This window comes from Micromesistius poutassou (genome assembly GCF_964030765.1).
Source record: "Micromesistius poutassou genome assembly, chromosome: 10".
NCBI lineage: Eukaryota > Metazoa > Chordata > Actinopteri > Gadiformes > Gadidae > Micromesistius > Micromesistius poutassou.
Genome location: NC_140280.1, coordinates 12166191 through 12187780, shown reverse-complemented (window position 1 = coordinate 12187780; position 21590 = coordinate 12166191). Strand labels below are relative to the sequence as shown.

Below are 21590 nucleotides of genomic sequence, written 5' to 3'. Positions count from 1 at the left end.
TTTGTTCATTTTTGAATTGTAATTTTTTTTTTTAAATTATTGGAAGCGAGTCGAGCTGACCTCGCCACCGTATATGTAGGCCTACTGTATATTGGTGAAACACAACACTGCCAATGTGGCAGTTCCATGCGCAATGGGGATTTATAAAGGTTACTGTACAGTGGCGGAGACGAGCGTCAAGAGCTGAACCATCACTACGGTAGAGCTAAAAAGGTTCTACGAGCCCTTCAGACCAACCTTACCAACAAACGACATAAGAAAGAAATTCGTAGCAAAGAACGAATAACCTAATTAACTGAAAATGGATTTTTAGAAATCGTTTTCCCATGTATTGGCCGCATAAGCCGCATAGCTTACGGAATTTTGGAAAATTTGTGAATAAACTGCTAGTCGGGAAGTAGTCGGGAAATTACGGTAAATGCAGTCACTAGTAGAGTAGTGGCAGAAGGTCACGTAGACCACAGTTCTGTGACTGAGGGTGTTGGTGTCATCTTGAAGCTAAACAAATCTAGTCTGGAAATAAATAGATTATTTTATTTTACACACACACACCCACACACACACAAATACATGCACACATACACACACAGACATGCATGCACACATACACACACATAGAATAACACACACAAAGCCACACTGTCGTGGAACTATTAATCATAACAATCAATCCAATCGGCTGACTTCTTTGTTGTGTAGATTTGTTTACCTATTGAAACCTTGTCTCACAGACTTGCAGACATGTCCTCTTTCCCCATAGTGTATTGCAAATGAACTTGGCCTCTCCCGCCAATCCTAAATGTTCCAGAATGGTCACTCCCACTTACCTTTGTTAACTCTATATTCCCTACCCACAATGCAAACGTTTCCCTATAAGAATCTTGTTCACCCATTGTCTGACTGAATGTATCCTTGGTAAGTTTGATGCCTGTACTTTCCCATGATCATGCTCTAATATTAAATCAAATATTTTGCTGGCCGATGTGTCCTAAAAAGAAGTTTCTCTTCATCACACACACATAATGCTACACGCTCACACAGACACATATTACTTTTTAAATGTTCCTTTTTTTCCCATTCTGTGTTCAACAGGAAAATTCTCCAGAGGTCGCTGCCGGTCCTCCGTCAGGTCCTCCGTTGAGTCTCAGACAGACCCCTCGCCCCAGGACTATCTACCAGGCCGGCCTCACTGCCCAGACCCCCAATAAGCCCCGCAGACAGCACCCCAAATCACACATAAACACACCTCAGGTAACACCTCACTCTCCTCCCCCCCACACACGCACGCGCGTGCGCACACACACACACACACACACACACACACACACACACACACACACACACACACACACACACACACACAGCTCTCCCTAATTCCCCAACATCCCACACACCAACAAACATACACATACACAAAGCTCTCACACACTCTGAGACCCAATCTCACACTCTCTGTTTCCCCCCTTCCGTCTCCTTCTCTGTGTGTGTCTCTGTCTCTCTCTGTCTCTCTGTGTTTCTCTGTGTGTCTCTCTCTCTGTGTCTCTCTCTCTCTGTCTCTCTGTGTGTCACTCTGTGTGTGTCTCTCTCTCTGTGTCTCTCTGTGTTTCTCTGTGTGTGTGTGTGTGTGTATGTGTGTCTCTCTCTGTGTGTCTCTCTCTGTGTCTCTCTGTGTCTCTCTCTGTGTCTCTCTGTGTGTTTCTCTCTGTGTGTCTCTCTGTGTGTGTGTCTCTCTCTCTCTGTGTATCTCTGTGTCTCTCTCTGTGTCTCTCTCCCAGGAGCGGGGTCCTGTCACGGTATGCATGCCCATCCCAGAGACCCCCAACCCAGAGCTGATGGAGGCTGACTCTAAGGACTCGGCCCAGAGCACCACCACCACCACCACCACCACCAGCACCAGCAGCACCAGCAGCAGCAGCCAGGACCTCCAGGCCGAGTACAAGGTCTGAGCGCAAAGGCCTTTTACACACAACTCACACAAACAAGGCAAAAACACATCACGCAGCACAAAGTGTACAAACGTCTAATCAAACACGTCCCGCCTTATTAGGATTCTTATCGTTGGACTCAAAGTCGGTGGATTTTGTTAAGTCTGCACTCTGGTCAGTAAACTTCCCGTTTTGGGCGGGAAAAGGATTCCGTGAGCCGGAGAAAAGGGTAGGGCTCGGTAGGAACAGGTGCCAGGGACGTTGTCAAGCATTTTCAAAATCACTCAACCTTTACTCCACCTAATCCCGTATGTACGGTGTTCATTTCAATGTATATGTATCTGTTTCCGTCGCTTATGAAAACAGCCGTCAGGAGTGATGAAAACCGCGAGCATCGCCATAATCGTGTGTCGTCTGCATGTTCATGCTCCGGGGGAATATTATAATATTATTAATATTATATATAATATTTGCATATTTCTGGATTTGTACGTTTGACCCGGTGCGTGTGTTTACATTTCTGTGCACGCTTGCACAATGTTGACATAACTGTCAGTAGAGCGCAGCAACCTTTGGCTGATACAGATTCCCACTATCAGAGCCTAGGGGCTTCCTCTATCAGAGGGTCTGAACCACAGAGGTGTACCGCTGCTGCGCAGGTCTGAGAAGGTCCACCTGTTCTTACTTGTTAATCTTGATAGTAACAATCCAAATAGGATCATAGTAATATGACAATAACAACAACATGACACTATTAATAATAATAATAATTCTGTAATTAATGCACTGACCGGCTCCTCCCCCCTCCTCCCTCTCGGTTGTCAGGACAACAAGGGCTTCGGCATCGGGGAGCTGGTGTGGGGGAAGATCAAGGGCTTCTCCTGGTGGCCGGGCATGGTGGTGACATGGCACGCCACCAGCAAGCGGCAAGCCACCCACGGCATGCGCTGGCTGCAGTGGTTCGGAGACGGAAAGTTCTCCGAGGTAAGGGGACCCTCAGAATGGAGAGAGGGGGGGGGGCTGTATGGCGGATTGAGTACCGTTGACTATGTTCTACCACTACTACTACTGCTTCTACTTCTACTTATTATTTAGGAAGTAGAAGTAGTTAAGACACTTTAATCCAAAGCAAATTTGTGACTTAAATAGAGATGTGTCATTCAGAAGCAGATATAGTTATGTAGTAAAGATATAGTTGCAGTTAAGTTGAGTTGTTATACTTAAGTCATCTCAGCGCATGGATGCCTAGTACCTGCCAGATGGTGGTAGAATTCCTATATGCTATATTATTATTCTAAATTACTACATCATATGTTCATTTACCTTGAATTGACCTTGAAAACAGGTCATAGGAAAGCTTAGATCTTATTTGGACCCTTCTCTGCTTAGCTAAAATAAAGAGTTGCGTGTGGCCGTGGGATGTTGGTTAACATCTGTGATCTCTCACCCCTCCGTCTCCCCCTCTCCGTCTCTCTCCGTCTCCCCCCTGCGGCGCTCCAGGTCTCAGCTGATAAACTGGACTCCATCACGGCCTTCCCCAAGTTCTTCAACCCGTCATCGTACACTAAGCTGGCTTCCTACAGGAGGGCCATCTTCCAGGCGTTGGAGGTACGACCTTGAGAGCTGTGACCTCAGAGAGCTCACTGTTGTACACTAACAGCCAAGATATCTGCTAGCTTGTATGGCTTCCAACGACTGTGTGTGTCTCTCTCTCTCTCTCTCTCTCTAAATTCAATTCAATTCAATTCAAAAAAGCTTTATTGGCATGAAAAATATACATTTGCATTGCCAAAGCAGGTGAACAATAAAATAAAAAGGGATAGAAAATAAAATAAAAAGCTAAAAAGGTCAGGTATATAGTATAATATATAATATAATAAGTATAAACGTTAAATAGAAAATATATATACATATCAAATATCATACTATAAAAGTACTATAAAAAAGTAAAATGTGCGATATTATAAAAATTACAGTATCTCTTATTAACAGATCAATTAAAGATACACTCTAAATACACAGTATTTACAAAATGGAGGATGTGTGCAATAGTGTATTGTGTAAAGAGTGTGTCCAGGAGGATGAGTCTGTTTATGGGGAGTTTGAGGTCCTTCTCTCATCACAACAGGTGACGAATCTTGCTGCTGCGATCGCACACTGTTGTATTTCTCCCAACAGGTATGGCAGTTTGTGAGCATCTGGAGTGTCTTTAAAGTCCTTGCATGCCTTTGTAATCTGTGGGAATTCTCTCTCTCTCTCTCTCTCTCTCTCTCTCTCTCTCTCTCTCTCTCTCTCTCTCTCCCACCACCATAGATGGCCAGTATCAGGGCAGAACAGGCCTTTCCGGTGTGTACCTCAGACAATCCGGAGGACCAGGTGAGACCCATGCTGGACTGGGCCACCGGAGGGTTCCTGCCCAAGGGCGGGGACGGCCTCAGACCCACACACAACGCTGGTGAGCAAGGCAACCTCACGTCCTCAGTCACACACACCTATTCAGGCATGACCCTTTACTGGTTGTATGGAGCAGGTGTATCTGCATGCTTGCATGTGTGTTCGTGTGCCTGTGTTCGCTGTCTGGTCTGGGCAAAGTGTGAACTCTTAGCATGCAACAAAACATGCCTTGGGGGAGAACAGAATACATACAGAGCCAATATCATACGTGTGTGTGTGTGTGTGTGTGTGTGTGTGTGTGTGTGTGTGTGTGTGTGTGTGTGTGTGTGTGTGTGGGCGGGCGGGCGGGCGGGCGGGCGGGCGGGCGTGCGTGCGTGTGTGTGTGTTAATGCGTGCAGAGAGCCAGCTGTTGGACCACCAGGTTCTGGACGTGTCCCTCCCGGAGTATTTCCCCAGCACTAAGAAGCCCCGGATGAGCCTGCTGAAGAGCAAGAGTGCGCCTGAGGAGAGCTTCAGCAGAGGTGCTAGAGATCACCAAACAACACCCCCCCCCCCCGGGGCCTGTCTGCTCCAGTCATGTTGTCCTGACTCTGACTGCCTCTCACTGCCTCTCTCTCGCTCTCTATCTCTCTCTCTCTCTCACCCACTCACTCACTCTCACTCTTGCTCTCGCTCTCGCTCTCTCTCTCTCTCTCTCTCTCTCTCTCTCTCTCTCTTCAATTTAATTACAATTAAATTAAATTAAATTCATAAAAGCTTTATTGGCATGAGAAATATACATTTGCATTGCCAAAGCAGGTGAACAATAAAATAAAAAGGGTTAGAAGATAAAAAGGTAAAAAGGTCAGGTATATAGTATAATATAGTATAAAACGTTAAATACAAAATATATATACATATACTATAAACTATACTGTCTCTCTCTCTCTTGCTCTCGCTCTCTCTCTCTCATACTCTCTTCCTCAGAAAATATGGTGAATGAAGTCCTGAAGAATAAACAAAGTATTGAAGGTAAGTGCTGAATTGTGTGTGTGTGTGTGTGTTTCTGTGTGTTTTTAAGTGTGCTTTTATGTTTGCTCCTTTTTGTGAAGCCAGACAGTAGTAGCCTCAAGGCCTTTTTGGCTGAAGGAGAAAACGGATTCCTCCCGGTGACTTGAGTGATCTCACTGTGTTTTTATTTACAGAGTTCTGTCTGTCTTGCGGGAAGACGAAGGCGGTGACCTTTCACCCTCTGTTTGAAGGCGGCCTATGCCAGGCCTGCAAGGTATGTTCCTCTAGAAGGGTTTGAGTGTGAATATATTCACACTATAAGTGTTCATTAACCTCACTCTCTGCTCATCCATTTTCACACTGCCTGTTTCATACCTGTCTGTCGCAGGACGTGTATTTGGAGATCTCCTACATGTATGACGACGACGGATACCAGTCCTACTGCACCATCTGCTGCGGAGGAAGAGAAGTGCTGCTGTGTGGCAACGCAAACTGCTGCAGGTACACAAGTACACACACGCGTCTCTAAAGCCATTCAACCCACCCTGTAACATTCACATGTGTTTCTCTATATGTCTCTGTCCCTCTTTCTCTCTCTTCTCTCTTTCTGTCCCTCTCTCTTTGTTTTCTCTCTCTCCCTCTTTCTTTGTAGTTCTATTTATCATAACTGTGTTCTGTCCCTTTCTCTCTCTCTCTCTCTCTGTCCCTCTCTCTTTTGCTTTCTCTCTATCTTTCTCTTTCTTTGTAGTTCAATTTATCGTAGCCGTTCTTATCTCTCTCTGTATGTGTCTCGCTTCAATGTCTCTCAACCCATCCTCCTGTCTCCTCCTGTGTATCTCAACCTGGTGTCTGTGTATCCCAACCCGTCCCGGCTGCGTAGGTGTTTCTGTGTAGACTGTCTGGACATCCTGGTGGGGCCTGGCGTGTCCAACAGCGCCCGCTACCTGGACCCATGGCGCTGCTACATGTGTCAGCCGCTCTTCAGCTATGGCGTGCTGAAGCGAAGGCACGACTGGAACCTCAAGCTGCAGGAGTTCTTCATCAATGACAATGGCCAGGAGTTTGTACGTACCACTCCCATGAGGCACACAGCGTATCCCCACCTGTGGAGAGAGAGAGAGAGAGAGAGAGAGAGAGAGAGAGAGAGAGAGAGAGACAGAGACCCCGCCTGGCATGCCCGCTTATCTAATATATAGTAACAATATATATTTTTGTTGTGCATATTGGTTGATTTATTTATTTTCCATTTTGCTGAAGATAATAGATGTGAAACTATGCAGAGCCGTCCTCATGCTTCCCCTTTGTTTCATCATTCATCATTGCACAATGCTGTGTCAACATTCAGAGTTGGCTTTTGTCATACGTCAGTGTATGATTCCTTTCCTCCCCGCAATCATTCCTTAAGTCAGGACAACTTTTTCATTTTCGTAACCCTACCGGACCAATGCGGTTAGGAAAACCAAACACAAGAATGTAGCTTCACCGTGAAAGCCCCCCTTGAGAAGGATTATCACAGATCTGCAAAAACAGATCCATCAAACTCCCATCCATTCATTTGATAAGAAAATCTGTGTGATCCATCCACAGCCTGCTGGTTTCAGTGTCAGTTTTAGGGATAGGAGGGGCATGAGAGGGACTGTTGCATCGGGGGGATCGACCACCCAGCCCCCCTCTGGTTTCTCCCACTCAAGGTGCTCTGCGTCTCACTCTTGTGTCTCCCAGGAGAAGCCGCGGATATACGCTGCTGTCCCCGCGGAGCAGAGACGCCCCATCAGAGTTCTGTCTCTGTTTGACGGCATCGCCACCGGTATGTACTGTGTGTGTGTGTGTGTGTGTGTTAGTGTGTTAGTGTGTGTGGGGGGTTCATTCTGAATCAAAAGTACAGTATTGTTACTGTCACAATTGCTCTGCTTGAGATGGAAAATAACACATTTTGAATATATAAATAAAACCAATTGATCATAGAAATAAGCATGAGTCACTATAAATCACAAGTAAAAATATACAAAAAAGGTACATCTTAAGTAGGGTTGGGTACCGAGAACCGAGAACCGAGTGGTACCGGGGGCAACATGGTCGGTTCTACCCGGACCGAATGACTACATTTCTTTCGGTGCCTCGTTTCGGTGCCGCAACAATCTTCTCGCCCTCTTGTGGTCGGAAAAAATGCAGAGCACTTTCCTCTCCTGCTGCCCAGCTGCAGCCATCATGTCCAAAGTAAAACGCTCTAAAATATGGCTTTACTTTACTAAAACAAAAAATTAGCAGCACATGCAAGTGCAATACAACTATTTTGTATAAGGGGGGAAATACCTCCAATTTGATGAAACACTTAGTGTTTTGAATAACGCCGTTATTTTTTCAGTAACGGGGTAATCAAACTAATTACTGTTTCCGTCGTTACAACGCCGTTATCGTTACTGAACGTTAAATGCGGTGCGGTACTATGAATTGATTGAATAAACTGTGTAATCCGAACGCACCCCTGGCGCCAGGAGACCGGGTGGGTTAACAACGAGATAAGCGATTATGATTGGCTAAGGCAGAGTCATGTTTCATGGTAGTCAATCGGAGCCAGTGTTTTTACACACAAGCCAGGCCACGCGCAGTAGCGCACCACACACACACCAAACAGATTCGAAGAAGCAGCAGAGACGGCGAGTCCGGAGCAATCCGATGAAAAGTTGGCATTTTCAAGGTGGAGATATAAGCACTCAGTGTTTCACACACATAGGCCAATGTGTGGCGCTGCGCCACAGATAGAACAACGAGCGCCACAAGTTGATTCCGCTTTTCTTATTTATTTTTACTTGAACGCGATTTTTAAATGTAACTCCGCCAGCCCGTAATCGCATTCGAATTCAAATAATTTTCAAAGAATCAGTGTTGGCATGGCATTTCTATAAAAAAATATAAAAGTATCGATTTCGGAACCGTTTAGGAACCGGCATCGGTTTACAGGAATCGAAATAGAACCGGAATCGAAATATTTCAAACGATACCCAACCCTAATCTTAAGTGTATCTAATGCTTGGATACTGCACCTTCAATTAAAATATGAAATGGAAGTCAAAGTGTTGTAGGAAATGTCATGTGGGTCAGATTAGATTAATCATGCAACCACAGAGACACATAGGACTACATAACATCACATTACGAGAGGTGTAATCGTACCTCGGTCCACCACGTATCACATGCTGACGTGACAATGGTCATGTCCACTCATGAGTGGACATGACCATTGTCACGTCTGGCGGCATCTCAAACCACTCTGTTGTGCTGCAGGATACCTGGTCCTGAGGGATCTGGGCTTCAAGGTGGACCAGTATGTGGCGTCGGAGGTGTGCGAAGACTCCATCTCAGTGGGCGTGGTGAGGCATGAAGGAAAGATCCAGTACGTCCACGATGTCCGCAACATCACCAGGAAAAATGTAAGTGGGCCGCAGTAACACAACAACCACCACAACCGTAGGGGCTCTGATACGTTGGACCTTTCAAGGTATCTTAGGACACGGTACATAAGGTTAAGATGTGGTAGGAGAGGGGGAGGTGGAGATAAAGCATGACTCATAGGGGAATGTAAGAAGGGTTTTATTTGCCACTGAAAGCACCTTTAAAGTGGTGTGTTTTGACCTGTTGCTTGAGGCTGGAAAGTGATTCAGTGTTTCTGGGGTCAGGGAGTTCCCGAGCCAGGCGAGTTACACCTGTTCACAGGAAACCATAGATTTGACTGTTTGCATAGTAGCAGGGAGTGGCCTAAACATGGCAGGCAGCGTGACTACAATACTACGAGAGTCCCCCCTCCCTCTTTCCACTGATGCGTTTGTGTCTGATCAGTGTCCTATGGGGGACTACGTGGGCTACTTGATAGACCGTGACAGACAGATACCCCTGCCATGTATATATTAACCTGCCAAGTATTTATATTAACTTGCCAAGTATTTATATTAACCTGCTGAGTTTGGAAAGTGCCTGCTGCTATCCAAACCGTTTCCAAGGATGACTTCCCTGCTTGTTCTCTGTAACAAACCATCTGACAAGACAGGTTACGAGTAGCCCATAAACTGCTGCAGAACAGAGAGACAGAGAGTGTGTGTCTGTGTCTTGGTGTCTTTATAAAAAAAAAAAATTGTTACTTTGACTGGGCTCCAGTCAAAGTAACAGGGGTTTGTTTTAAAAACCCACTCAAACATGTGGCAGGTTGGGACATGCTGCTGAAACACAACTGTGTGTGTGTGTGTGTGTGTGTGTGTGTAAGGATAGAATAGTATAGTTCTTGACAAGGCAGAGGGGCAGTGTAGTGAGGGAGTTTTGATAAGGCAGAGAGACAAAGCAGAATTTCATATGTAACTAACTCGTAACGTGTGAATGGGGCGCTTCATTTCCTTTTGCTTCATATTTGTTTCCACCAATCGTGTGGCCAGAGGTGTGGCTATGAAAGGGTGTTATCAGCTATTAACAGCAACCACAAACTCGGTCAGCATTAGTAAAAGGAAAAGTGTCTGTAAAGGTTTCAATACAACACCATGTTTTAGGCCATTGCAGAAATTCACGTATTGATTGTTCATCCATTCACAGGAAGGATATATTTCTGTAACAAAACTGGAAGCCAGGGGGTTTCTGGTGTCAGGCCCTGGCTCTGTGTTGCCTCCCCACAGACGTTCTGCTATGTAATAGCAGGACTGCTGGATCCACAGTTCCGCTCAGACCTGGGATATTACTTCCCTCCTGACCTAACACGTCAGGGGGTGATAAATCAAGCGCACCCCGTCATGGTCTCAGAAACCTAGTCAACCCAGAAGGATAATTATCCCATTTTATCCCTTTTCTACACCTCCTCCCTCTCTTTCTCTCACCCTCTCTTTGTTCCTCCTTCTCTCCACAACCATCAATCTGAATCCATGTGTGTTTAACAAATGGCTCGTCTGTCTCCACTTCTTGTGTGGTTCCGACTGCCCCCCTGTCAACTCTTGCTCAATCTTGCTTCCTCGTCATCAATCAGTGATACAAAGAGCAAACAGTCATACTTTTTACGTCCCCCCTCTTACATCCACCCAGCTGCCAGCTCCTTTACGAGTACATGATGTACTTGGCACATGATGTCATGACCTCATGGCATTGGGTGTGTGCCAAGTACACAGACGTGATGGCTAAAAGTGGGTGTGGCTCTTGCCTCCACAGATTGAAGAGTGGGGGCCGTTTGACCTGGTGATCGGGGGGAGCCCCTGTAACGACCTGTCAATCGTCAACCCAGCCAGGAAGGGACTCTACGGTGGGTTACACGCACATACACACACACGCACACACACACAGGCACATGCGCGCACACACACACACACACACACACTCTGACCACACAAAGTGATGTTGGGGAGAGTGATGTGAAATTAATGTACATTTTCCCAATCCTTTCTCTTCCTCCTTTGTAGAAGGAACGGGTCGACTGTTCTTCGAGTTCTACCGCCTGCTGAGTGAGGCCCGACCGAAGGAGGGCGAGAACCGCCCCTTTTTCTGGATGTTTGAGAACGTCGTTGCCATGGGAGTGAACGACAAGAGGGACATTTCACGCTTCCTGGAGGTCAGCTACAGTCCTGCTCAACATTAGCTTATTCTCTTCAATAGCGTTTGACCGTTATGCTCATACAGTCGCTCTGTTCAATACAGATCTACTCCATTCAATACGATACGATAAAACTAATCCCCCATAGGAAGAATTTGTTTGTTGCAATAGCCCAGCAGGATAAAAATAAATAAAATACAATAAAAATACAAAGTACTAATACAACAAAAGTAGACGCTATGGGAAAATGATGAAGAAAATGCTAAAGTAAGGAGAGGCAATATGTTCAATACAGTTCCACTTTATTCAATATCCTTCTATTCATTCATTATACTTCTACTCTATCCAGTATAGATCTATTCTGTTCTATGTAGGCCAACTCTTTTCAATATAGGTTCTGTCTGTTGATTACGGATGGGCCAATACTCAAAGCCCATATTGACCGTGGCATCTTTTGAAATAATATTAATCATCATTCATAATGTGTGTGTGTGTGTGCGCGCATTTCAGTGTAACCCAGTCATGATCGATGCTATTGAAGTTTCTGCCGCCCATCGAGCCCGCTACTTCTGGGGTAATCTTCCGTGTATGAACAGGTACAGTCAGAGGCAGCTGGTGCCAAGTATAATCTCTGGCCCCCGGGTTGTGTCTTTTTAATGCATTACATGTGAGCAGGCAAAAAGTAAAAAAATTATATATTATGAAAGAAATAATGATATAGTCACAGACGTAAAGATGGAAAATTGGGGCTTTACGGTTCAGTATTTTTCTGAATCACGTGTATCGTATAAGCCAAGGTACAGTAATTACAATACAATTTTAGTTTCCTTCATGCCACTTCATCTTACGTTTCCCTCCTCTCCCCGCCTCAGGCCTCTCTGTGCATCTGGGATGGACAAGTTGGAGCTGCAGGACTGTCTGGAACATGGCAGGGTGGCCAAGGTGGGACATTACTATTAACTAGGGCTGTACGGTATGGACTAAAATGTATGTCACGGTATGATTTGAGGCATAGACGGTAACGGTATTACATCATGGTATGTTCATTTTTTTCATCTTTAAGGGGGTCTCTCTATCTCATAAAAAAAAGTTGGCACACCGCACACATAGCCTTAACATGCGCAAAAGCGCTGGTATTCGTAACCTCTTCTTTAAGTTCTACCTTAACATTTTGCGTGTTTCCCGAAACGTTCTTTGAATCTCTTTCGTACCGTCGTTTGTTGGTAAGGTTGGTCTGAAGCGCTGTACAGTAACCTTTAGAAATCCCAGTTGCGCATGTTCATTCCAAGTTTGCATCCGTAGCCAATTGAGGCCAAATGAAACGGAATATTTGAATTAAGGATATTGTGTCGGCTGTTCTTTATTTTGGGCCGTGGGTACAGCAGGCAATGTCAGCTCGACTCGCTTCCAATAATTTCAAAAACTTGCAACTTAAAAAAATTATTTTATTTGTTTTACAATTCAAAAATGAATGAAATGAAAATGAAAACTGTCTTCTAAATTAAGGAAGTGATACTGGGAAACGAATAAACCATTATAAGCAACGAGTGAACTTAATAAGCGATCAAATAACTTTTTGCAACCACTGCCTCTTTCCCTTGACATTTATGCCGCTTTTCCACCGACAGTACCAGCTCAACTCGACTCGACTCACCTCGCCTTTTTTGCATTTCCATTGGCAAAAAATGACTACCTCCGTCGAGGTTCCAAGCGAGCGGAGTAGGTACTTTTGTGTGACGTAAACAGGCTGCTGGCAACTGATTGGCCAGCGGCTGTAAATGGGAATAATCACTCAAAGTTAAGTTGTGTCCGGCGTGGTTGGAGTTCACGGGCCCGCTCCCTAGGGGGAAACTGATCAGCGTTTCGCCGTGTGTGTCGCTTCTTTCCCGGGGCTAGAGTTAGCCTGTGCGTAGTTGTGTGTGTCTGGCGTGGCTGGAGTCCACCGACCGGCTCCCGAGCATCAGCGTTTCGCTGTTTCTTTTTAGTGTCGTTCCTTTCCCAGGGCTCGAGTTTCGCCTCCATCAACGTTACCATATGACAACAATAGACACGCAGTCATTGCGCTTTTTATTAGGGACCGAGCCGAAACCGGCAAGGTCCCTATTGTTTTTGGTCCGCTTATTATTATTATTATTTTTAAGCCTCTTTGACTGCATTTTTTTCCCCCCTGAACATCCCCGAACATCCCCACGAAAACTCATTTTTATTTGGCACATTTGTGGGGACTGCTGTAAAATTTGATATTCTATGCGTCAAATTCACATTGGCCCAAAGGTGGCGCTATACCAACTGTCCAAAAATTCAAACGGAAACAGGCATAACTCGTCACCGGTTTCACCTACACTCTGGTTTGGTCACATATGCAAATCCTCATGATGAACAAATTTGCCTCTACAACCTATCACTTTCGGTAGCCAGATTTCCCGCCATTTTGAATTTTGTTAAAAACTGTAAATTGCGGAAATTAAGGATCCCAGGTTTTTCGACTTTGACAAAAATCCTTGGGCACATATCATCTATGGCCCATTATCTTCAATCTGACATAAGGATTAGTCTGTACAATAAAGTTTTACGCACCCATGAGCCATTGAGTTTGAAAATGGGTGTGGTTTAAAACGTGAAAATCTTTAATTGCTGATTTCAACATCAAGTTGGTCTCCTATTATGTTGACCCAGATACAAAAGTTGTTCAGAATCAAATTCTGAACAAGATAAAGTCGACATATTTTCAAATGGGGCGTGGCATTGAAATGGGCGTGGCCTGTCACTAAAATCGCCACAGTTCATAGACGCAATGTTTGATTTCAGCGGGACAAAAGGCCAAAGTTCCAACTGCTCAAGTAAAATGAAGTCGATTGGCAAAACAACATGGCCGCCAGAGGCTGGTAAATCACTCTGCGGAGACTGTAATAGTTATGAATATGAAATTCACAGGACACGTGTAGACTGGTTCCTGTAGCTCACATACCAAAATTTGTGTTTGTCATGTTTGTAGCACCCCCTACAGGATCTTTAAAAAGCAGCCCCTGCACCACGTTTCACCAATATGTATGAAACTCGGTAGGCACATACAACGTGCCAATACCTACAGAAAAGCCTCTTGGACCCATGCCCCAAAACCCACCGGAAGTCGGCTATCTTCATTTTTCATTTGCACTCTCGGCTGCAATTTCCACTTTTTCGCCTTCTATTTCTACAAACTCCTCCTAGACAATTTATCGGATCTGCTTAAAAATTGGTCAGTACACTCAAAAAATTTTGCTGAACCAATGCTGTGTTATTTGTGACTGTACATTGAAGGGCGTGTCCGTGGCGTGCCGTCAAAGTTGGCCATTTTGAATGGATTTTTTTCACTTTTTCGCCTTGTTTTTCAACTAACTCCTCCTACAGAATAAATTTATCGGATCTGCTTAAATATTGGTCAGCGCACATGTTATGACGGTACGTGACGTGGCCGCAAGCCGGTGCGAGGGCCCGTTCATCACTGCGCGCAGTTTTTATTTTATTTTATTTCCCATCATAACCTTTCCCGGGAATCAGGAAATAGTCTTGATCAGATTCAGATTTCCCGGAAATCGCGTCTCCCGCGTGATAATCGCGTGATTAAAACCTAATGACGACCTGCCCATGTTGGAGAGGTTCTTTTCTACGACCCGCCCACATTGAAGAGGTACTTTTTAAAATAGAAACGCAACGTGCCTGGAACCAAACCGAGTCGAGTCGAATTGAGTCGAGTCGAGTTGAGCTGGTACTGTCGGTGGAAAAGCGGCATTAGTTTTCTTAATTACAGATGTAATTAAGGCAACCTGGTCTCACAGGAATCCGTGAAATGAGTCGGTCTACGTCCCGTCCCAAAACAAAAAAAATTATAATAATAAAAAATAATAATATTCAAATAACGAAGTCCATACACAGGTAAACAGTGACAGCGTTTATTATCTCGTTCCACCGCTGGCTTTTTTTGTCGTAAGCTTTGGAAAATGGCTGCGGAAGCAATATCTGAGATGCAGAGACAGCTTCACGCTACCAGCGTCTGTCTCGTATGTGGAATGAGAGCTTGTGAAGGGACGCAGGCACACTTGCTGCGCGGCTGCGTGCTTGCGCAATAGCAGTCTGCCTGAGAAGGCAGTATCGCTGTCAAATCTGTCCCTGGGAAAAGTAATGTTGCGCCGAATTGAAAAAGGAACTACGTTTTGTTACTATTTTCCCATATATACCATATTTTCAGTAGTTACGTGTAACTTGACTTTTTACATGAACAAGTAGTTACCTAACGCGTTACACACAACACTGTCTACCGGTCACACCAGTGTCACGGTATCGTCAAAATCCATACCGTAGCGCAAATTCACACCGGTGTACTTTCTATACCGTTTAAACCGTACACCCCTACTATTAACTACTAACATTAACATTACTCTGCACCTCTCGACAGTCGCAACACCTACATTAAAGGACCATACCAGTCTGGATGATTCAACCAACCTTACGGCCTTTGCTGGCTTCACTCAAACATCCATTACCAATATAATTAGTTAGAAATGACTTTGTCATCTAATTCTGCTTAAGAACATATTCTGTCAGTGTCCTGGTGAATCTTAAACAACAGCAGTAGCACGTTGCTCCTTGTGCTCAGACATTTAGTATGATGTGGTTCTGGTTCTGGTATTTGCTAAAGCGTAAGCCTGTAAAACATCACATGAAACTACATATAAGTGTGTGTGTGTGTGTGTGTGTGTGTGTGTGTGTGTGTGTGTGTAGTTTGGGAAGGTTCGTACTATCACCACCCGTTCTAACTCCATCAAGCAGGGGAAGGACCAGCACTTCCCAGTCATGATGAACGGAAAGGAGGACATCTTGTGGTGCACCGAGCTAGAGAGGTAATGACACACACACACACGCACGCACGCACACGCACCCACACGCAGACACACATCCTGTGGTGCACAGAGCTAGAAAGGTAACGTATAACACACACACGCGCGTGCGTGCACACGCACAGGCACGCACACGCACAGGCAAACACACAGTCACACACACACACACACACACACACACGCACGCACGCACACACACACGAGCACAGACACAGGTACGCACTTACACACACACAAATCCTGTGGTGCACCGACCTAGTGAGGTAATGTCTGACCCCCAAACACACACACGCACACACAGGCACACACACACAAACGCACACATATTTATTTATTAAGTAGATGCTTTTCTATTGCATATGACTTAAATCAAATTAAAGCAGACAGTGGGGATCGAACACCCCAGCTTCTACACTATCCCACATTGTGTTTATACTCATATTTAATATCATGACATTGTGTAGTATTAGTATTAGTATTAGTACTCGTCGTGGGCCCTGTGTAGTGCTTGAGCTCTGCGTTATGCTCCCTCCTTTAGGATCTTCGGGTTCCCCGTCCACTACACCGACGTGTCCAACATGGGCCGCAGTGCCCGGCAGAAGCTGCTGGGCCGGTCCTGGAGCGTGCCCGTCATCAGGCACCTCTTCGCACCCCTCAAAGACTACTTTGCCTGTGAATAGACCGCACTGAGCCCACCAATGGTTCTCTAAGCAAAAATGTATACCAGCAGACACATTCCCACGCACACATTACTACAGCATTCCCATCACTACACAGCACGGTAATAACTACTGGAAGAGCAGAGTCAAGTACTGTTCAGCTCAACAGAGCGGCTGCTGAAGAGAGTGCTAAATCTCCTTTGGAGTAATACCAATGACACTTTTGTCCTGCTTTCTCGTTGGCTTCTCCTTCCGTCTATTGAGTTATATACTGGAATGGTTGTATACTACAATCACTAGAAACGTTTCAAAGCTGCATTTTCCGGCCTGTCTGTCACGGTCTGGTGAAGCAGTTGTTACTAAGCGACCAGATGGTGGATCATGATCATGATGGCAATCTTTAACCCTTTGCAGCTAGAATTATACAATTTTATACTGTCTTTACATATAGCTAACAAGAAAATAGCTCAAGTTTGCAGCTGATTCTCAACCAAAACGTACAGATTGTTTTTGAAGTTTAACCAAAGCTTTTTTTGTTTTTAGAGGGTTTCATTCGAAGAATCGTGTTTATTTTCAATGCTTAAAATAGTCTATTGAAAGAAAAAAAGAAAAATAGATTATAAAGAAAGTGTGTAGATTCAAGTAAGATTGTACTTATATATTTAATATGTTTAAGTGAATAATAACCAAAAAAACTGGAAAAAGACATTCATGGCATATTTCGATTTCAAAGCGCTTTAATATTTTCCTGCGGTTAATGATTGTTACGAGCAATATTTGCCATTTTATTACATCTCTTGTTGTCAACACTGTTCATGGGCATTTTTTTAAATATTTGCAGAAGAGAATAGTTATATTTACATTACATTTATATAATTTTATGACCTGTAGTTGACCATTTCCTACGTCATATACCCCTTAAGCAAGAGATTCCTTCGATTAGCTTTCAACAAAACCAAATGGGCAATACCTCAGCACCATGATTCCTACTCATCTTATTGCCAATAATCTTTGTGAATCTAAAACAGCTATTCCATTTTTGTATATATAGGTTTTATTTTGTTACCAGGACATCTTTGTTTGTTCCTTAAACGTACTGTATAGACACGAGTGTCTACAAGTCTTTAAACTAGAATATTTTCAATAACTAGACTTTTTTGATACAAGGTGCAGAACTATTTGTAATGCAAATAGCAATAGTGATTTTAGTTTTTCTTTTTGTTGTAGGCCTACTGAAACATTACCAGGGCATATCTTATACTTGAATGCCACTTTTTTTTGGTGCTCAAAAATACCTTTAAAAAGCCACACATTGCAAGTTCCTCAATGATCATGTGACTGAAATCATTGCATAGCTCCTTTTAATGTGTGATTCTAATATTCTCTATATTATAACCAAACTAAAAATATTGTTTACATTTTGCCCATACTACTGTATGTTTTGCGTGTGCTGGAGGTCTCAAACGGCCTTGCCAGAATGTTTTCATGATCCGAGAGCTAGTTCTTTATAGTGATTTTAAAGGTTTTTTAATAAATAGTTGTATATGCTTCCTGTGTTGTTATTGGGTAGATATAGAACACGTGTTTATGTGTTGCTTTGTGATTGATGTGATTTCGGACTTGTGCCATTGTGTTTTTGTGCCTCCTTTTTATATGACAGTTTTGTGATGTTTCTATTTACTACATACATTTTGAGTGCAAATTAGTTTTAAAGAACACATTGTGCTATTTTTGTACTTCACCTGATTTGTTACAAACATGTTTGTTTAGTTTTGTATTTCTTGATATTCTACTATTTTTATTGGCCTATATATATATATATATATATATAGAGAGAGAGAGAGAGAGAGAGAGAGAGTTTGTTTTAGTCAATAAAACACAGGTTGCTGATAAATTGGTCTTATTTTATTTTATCTTATTTTGTGTAAATTGCATCACAGGCCTACTGTTTCAATTCATGATTGTAAAACATGGACTATTTTTCCTTAAACCAGCAAGTAATTTTCTAAATCACATTGAAAATCAGGATATCTATATAACTCCATAGATAGATATTCGAACCTGTCACTACGAGATGTTTCGGCAAGAAATAGCAATGTGTTGCAAAATACAAAAATGTTTGCAACTCGTAAGTATTGGCAAAGTAAGATTCGTTAACTAAAGTAAATATCATGTACTTTTTTTTGTACGCACAAAACTCATCGGATATGCACCCTTTTTTCACATTTCATTGCGCTACACTCGAGAAGGTATTTATAGATTGGTAGTGGAAGGAGCCGGAAAATAACGAAGTCGGTGGCCATGTTGGTTTGTGTCTAGGATTTACATACTTTTTTGTAAGTATCTGACAGTTTCTCGTCGACAGGTTAAACCATTAGTTACGACTAGCTCCATTCCTTCAACCTGTAAACCCCGACCGACATTAGGAGATATAGCCATAGGCGTCGATTTCACTGGGGGCGAGCATGGGGGACGAGTATCTACCAGATTTCGTCAAGATTAATTTTGTAACCGCCACTTAAAAAAAAAAAGTTCATAGCACTTATAATTCTTGAGACAGATGCCAACAAATCCACAAAAATATCCAGGTACTGCTACTAATGCCGCTTTTCCACCGCCAGTACCTACTCGACTCGACTCGACTCGACTCGCCACGCCTTATTTGCGTTTCCATTGGCAAAAAAAGTACCTGGTACCTAGTACCGGGTACTTTTTTTTAGTACTACCTCCGTCGAGGTTCCATGCCAGCGGAGTAGGTACTTTTGTGTGACGTAAACAGGCTGCTGGTAACTGATTGGCCAGCGGCTGTAAATGGGAATATTCACTCAAGTTAAGTTGTGTCCGGCGTGGTTGGAGTCCACGAACCCGCTCCCGAGGGGGACACTGATCAGCATTTCGCCGTGTGTGTCGCTCCTTTCCCGGGGCTAGAGTTAGGCTGCGCGTCGTTGTGTGTGTCGGGCGTGGTTGTGTGTCCGGCGTGGCTGGAGTCCACGGACCGGCGTTTCGCTGTTTCGTTTCAGTGTCGTTCCTTTCCTAGGGCTCGAGTTTCGCCTCTATCAACGTTACCGTATGACAACAATAGACGCGCAGTCATTGCGCTTTTTATTTTATTTTATTTCCCATCATAACCTTTCCCGGGAATCAGGAAATAGTCTTGATCAGATTCAGATTTCCCGGGAATCGCGTCTCCCGTGATTAAAACCTAATGACGACCCGCCCATGGTGGAGAGGTTCTTTTCTACGACCCGCCCACATTGAAGAGGTACTTTTTTAGATGGAAACGCAACCAAACCGAGTTGAGTCGAGGCGAGTCGAGTCGAGTCGAGTTGGTACTGGCGGTGGAAAAGCGGCATAATACTGCTACCAGTACTAGAGATGGAGGTTTAACCCACATCCTTTTACTACAAATTTCATAATCAGTGTTTTCCAGATGTTTTAAGTTCTACAATAGGTCCTCTGAATAAGAAAGAATCCAGTTTGTTGGTCACATCAGTTCTCATGTGGTGCTTTTGTCTCTGCCCTTCCAGTCCGTGTCTGTGGAGGCGTCACTGAGAAGGGACGTTCCTGCCTGTCTGATCTTCCTGCCTGTCTGACCTTCCTGCACTACTTCAAGGTCTTCTTTGATAGGCAAACCGTGGGCAGGATGTACGAGGCTCTGAAGGCCAGGAAAGGATGCATGGGGCCTGTTGCCCCAGGTACTTTACCACCAATGTTTTGTGGATCTGTTTGCCTCTGTGACCTTGCCAGCTAACAGCGGCATGCGGTCATCTGTGGTACAGATGCCGCAGCTGATCGCTGCCACTCATCAGTGTTGCATTTTTTTGTTGTAGAAGGAACTACAACTGTGACAAGGGACGAAAAAGCACAGGACCAACCACTGACGAAGAGGTTGGTGAAAACCACTGATAAAGTGCGTGGCCGACCAAAGACTATGAAGAAGGTGTCTGTGAAAACCATAAAGGCGTCTTCAAAATCAAAAGGTGTCGGGGGAAGACTAAGAAGGGTCAGTGAACGCCGAGAAGGAGTTGGAGGAAGATTCGGGAGAAGCGCCGGGCAGACTTGCGAGTCAGAGGAGGACGATGTTAAAAACCAAGAGCAAAGCACCGGAAGGGAGAGAGAGACAGACCAAAGAGTTTCTTAGCCAGATCGGAGAGATCGTCGTCTGACGATGACGACGGTATGGGTGGGAAAACGGAGGTGAGCGTGAGAAACACAAATGGAAAGGAGGAGGAGAAAACAGATGCAGGTGGTGAAAAGGGCACAGGGAACGAAAAGAAGAAATAGTCGCTCCCTGCACAGAGAGCTTACAGAACCTGATCAAAAAATACATCCTCACGTCGAACAAGGAGCTTGCCATGTCTCACATCCTGTCTCCAGACTACACCAGGGACCTTGCCTTGGTCTGTTCACACACACCTTACTGCCTCTACCTGTACAGCGGTGTGGATGTGGGGGACGGACTCACAGCTACCGTCCTGCTGGTGGTCTACTATGACCAGAGTTCAGGGACGGCTGTGTTGAAGCTGCTCGACGCAAGGCCAGCTCCTTCGGAAACAAACGTGCCCCCCACAGAGTCCGAATCCCCCCTGGGCGACCAGGGCGCACTGGATTCCAACCGCCTGATTCAAATTCTGATCCACTTCGGCCTTTCCCTATACAGCCTGGCCGTGTTCTACTGTGACTCCCCAGACCCGGGGGTGAGCAACGAGATGGATGCGCACCTGCAGGCCTTCCGACCCGGGCTTGTGTCCCTCTGCAGTCTCCCGGGTCCAACACATCCACCACCACTTCTCTAACTGCAGCCTTCCCAACATCGCCGGTCTGAAGGAGATGGCGGCTTGCTCAAGGCACTACCAGCCTTCCGTCCCTGTCGCTACCCAGTGCCTCTTCATCAGCCCCATGGTGCGAAAGATGTCCCACGCCTGGCATGTCCTGGAGGACTACTTTGAGTCCCTGTGGCGTGCATCCTGAAGAGCCCCTCCGTGGCGGTGTATCCCAAGCGGCGCGACCGGGACATGCTGCGTGATGGGAACCTGCTACTGCCCTGGGCGCGCATCCTGAAGAGCCCCTCCGTGGCAGTGTATCCCAAGCGGCGCGACCAGGGCATGCTGCGTGAAGTGAACCTGCTCCTGCCCGACTCAGAGCTGAAGCTAAGCTCGCCGGTCAGCGAGTATGTGTTGACACT

The 21590-nt window shown here is 44.9% G+C and overlaps 1 protein-coding gene across 1 annotated transcript in view; it reads left to right on the top strand.

The window, feature by feature from the left end:
• The window catches only part of dnmt3bb.1 (DNA (cytosine-5-)-methyltransferase 3 beta, duplicate b.1), a 29070-nt gene extending 10810 nt beyond the window's left edge, over positions 1-18260 (top strand). The window contains exons 6-23 of the mRNA XM_084473935.1: positions 1093-1251; positions 1776-1940; positions 2751-2909; positions 3426-3533; positions 4239-4380; positions 4718-4840; positions 5286-5330; positions 5504-5583; positions 5698-5810; positions 6190-6373; positions 7032-7116; positions 8595-8740; positions 10491-10581; positions 10739-10887; positions 11380-11465; positions 11742-11811; positions 15631-15749; positions 16285-18260. Of these exons, the coding sequence (XP_084330061.1) occupies positions 1093-1251; positions 1776-1940; positions 2751-2909; positions 3426-3533; positions 4239-4380; positions 4718-4840; positions 5286-5330; positions 5504-5583; positions 5698-5810; positions 6190-6373; positions 7032-7116; positions 8595-8740; positions 10491-10581; positions 10739-10887; positions 11380-11465; positions 11742-11811; positions 15631-15749; positions 16285-16426 (2166 nt within the window). The 3' untranslated portion in view covers positions 16427-18260. The remainder of the gene's footprint in view (positions 1-1092; positions 1252-1775; positions 1941-2750; positions 2910-3425; positions 3534-4238; positions 4381-4717; positions 4841-5285; positions 5331-5503; positions 5584-5697; positions 5811-6189; positions 6374-7031; positions 7117-8594; positions 8741-10490; positions 10582-10738; positions 10888-11379; positions 11466-11741; positions 11812-15630; positions 15750-16284) is intronic.
• Positions 18261-21590: the final 3330 nt, after the last annotated feature.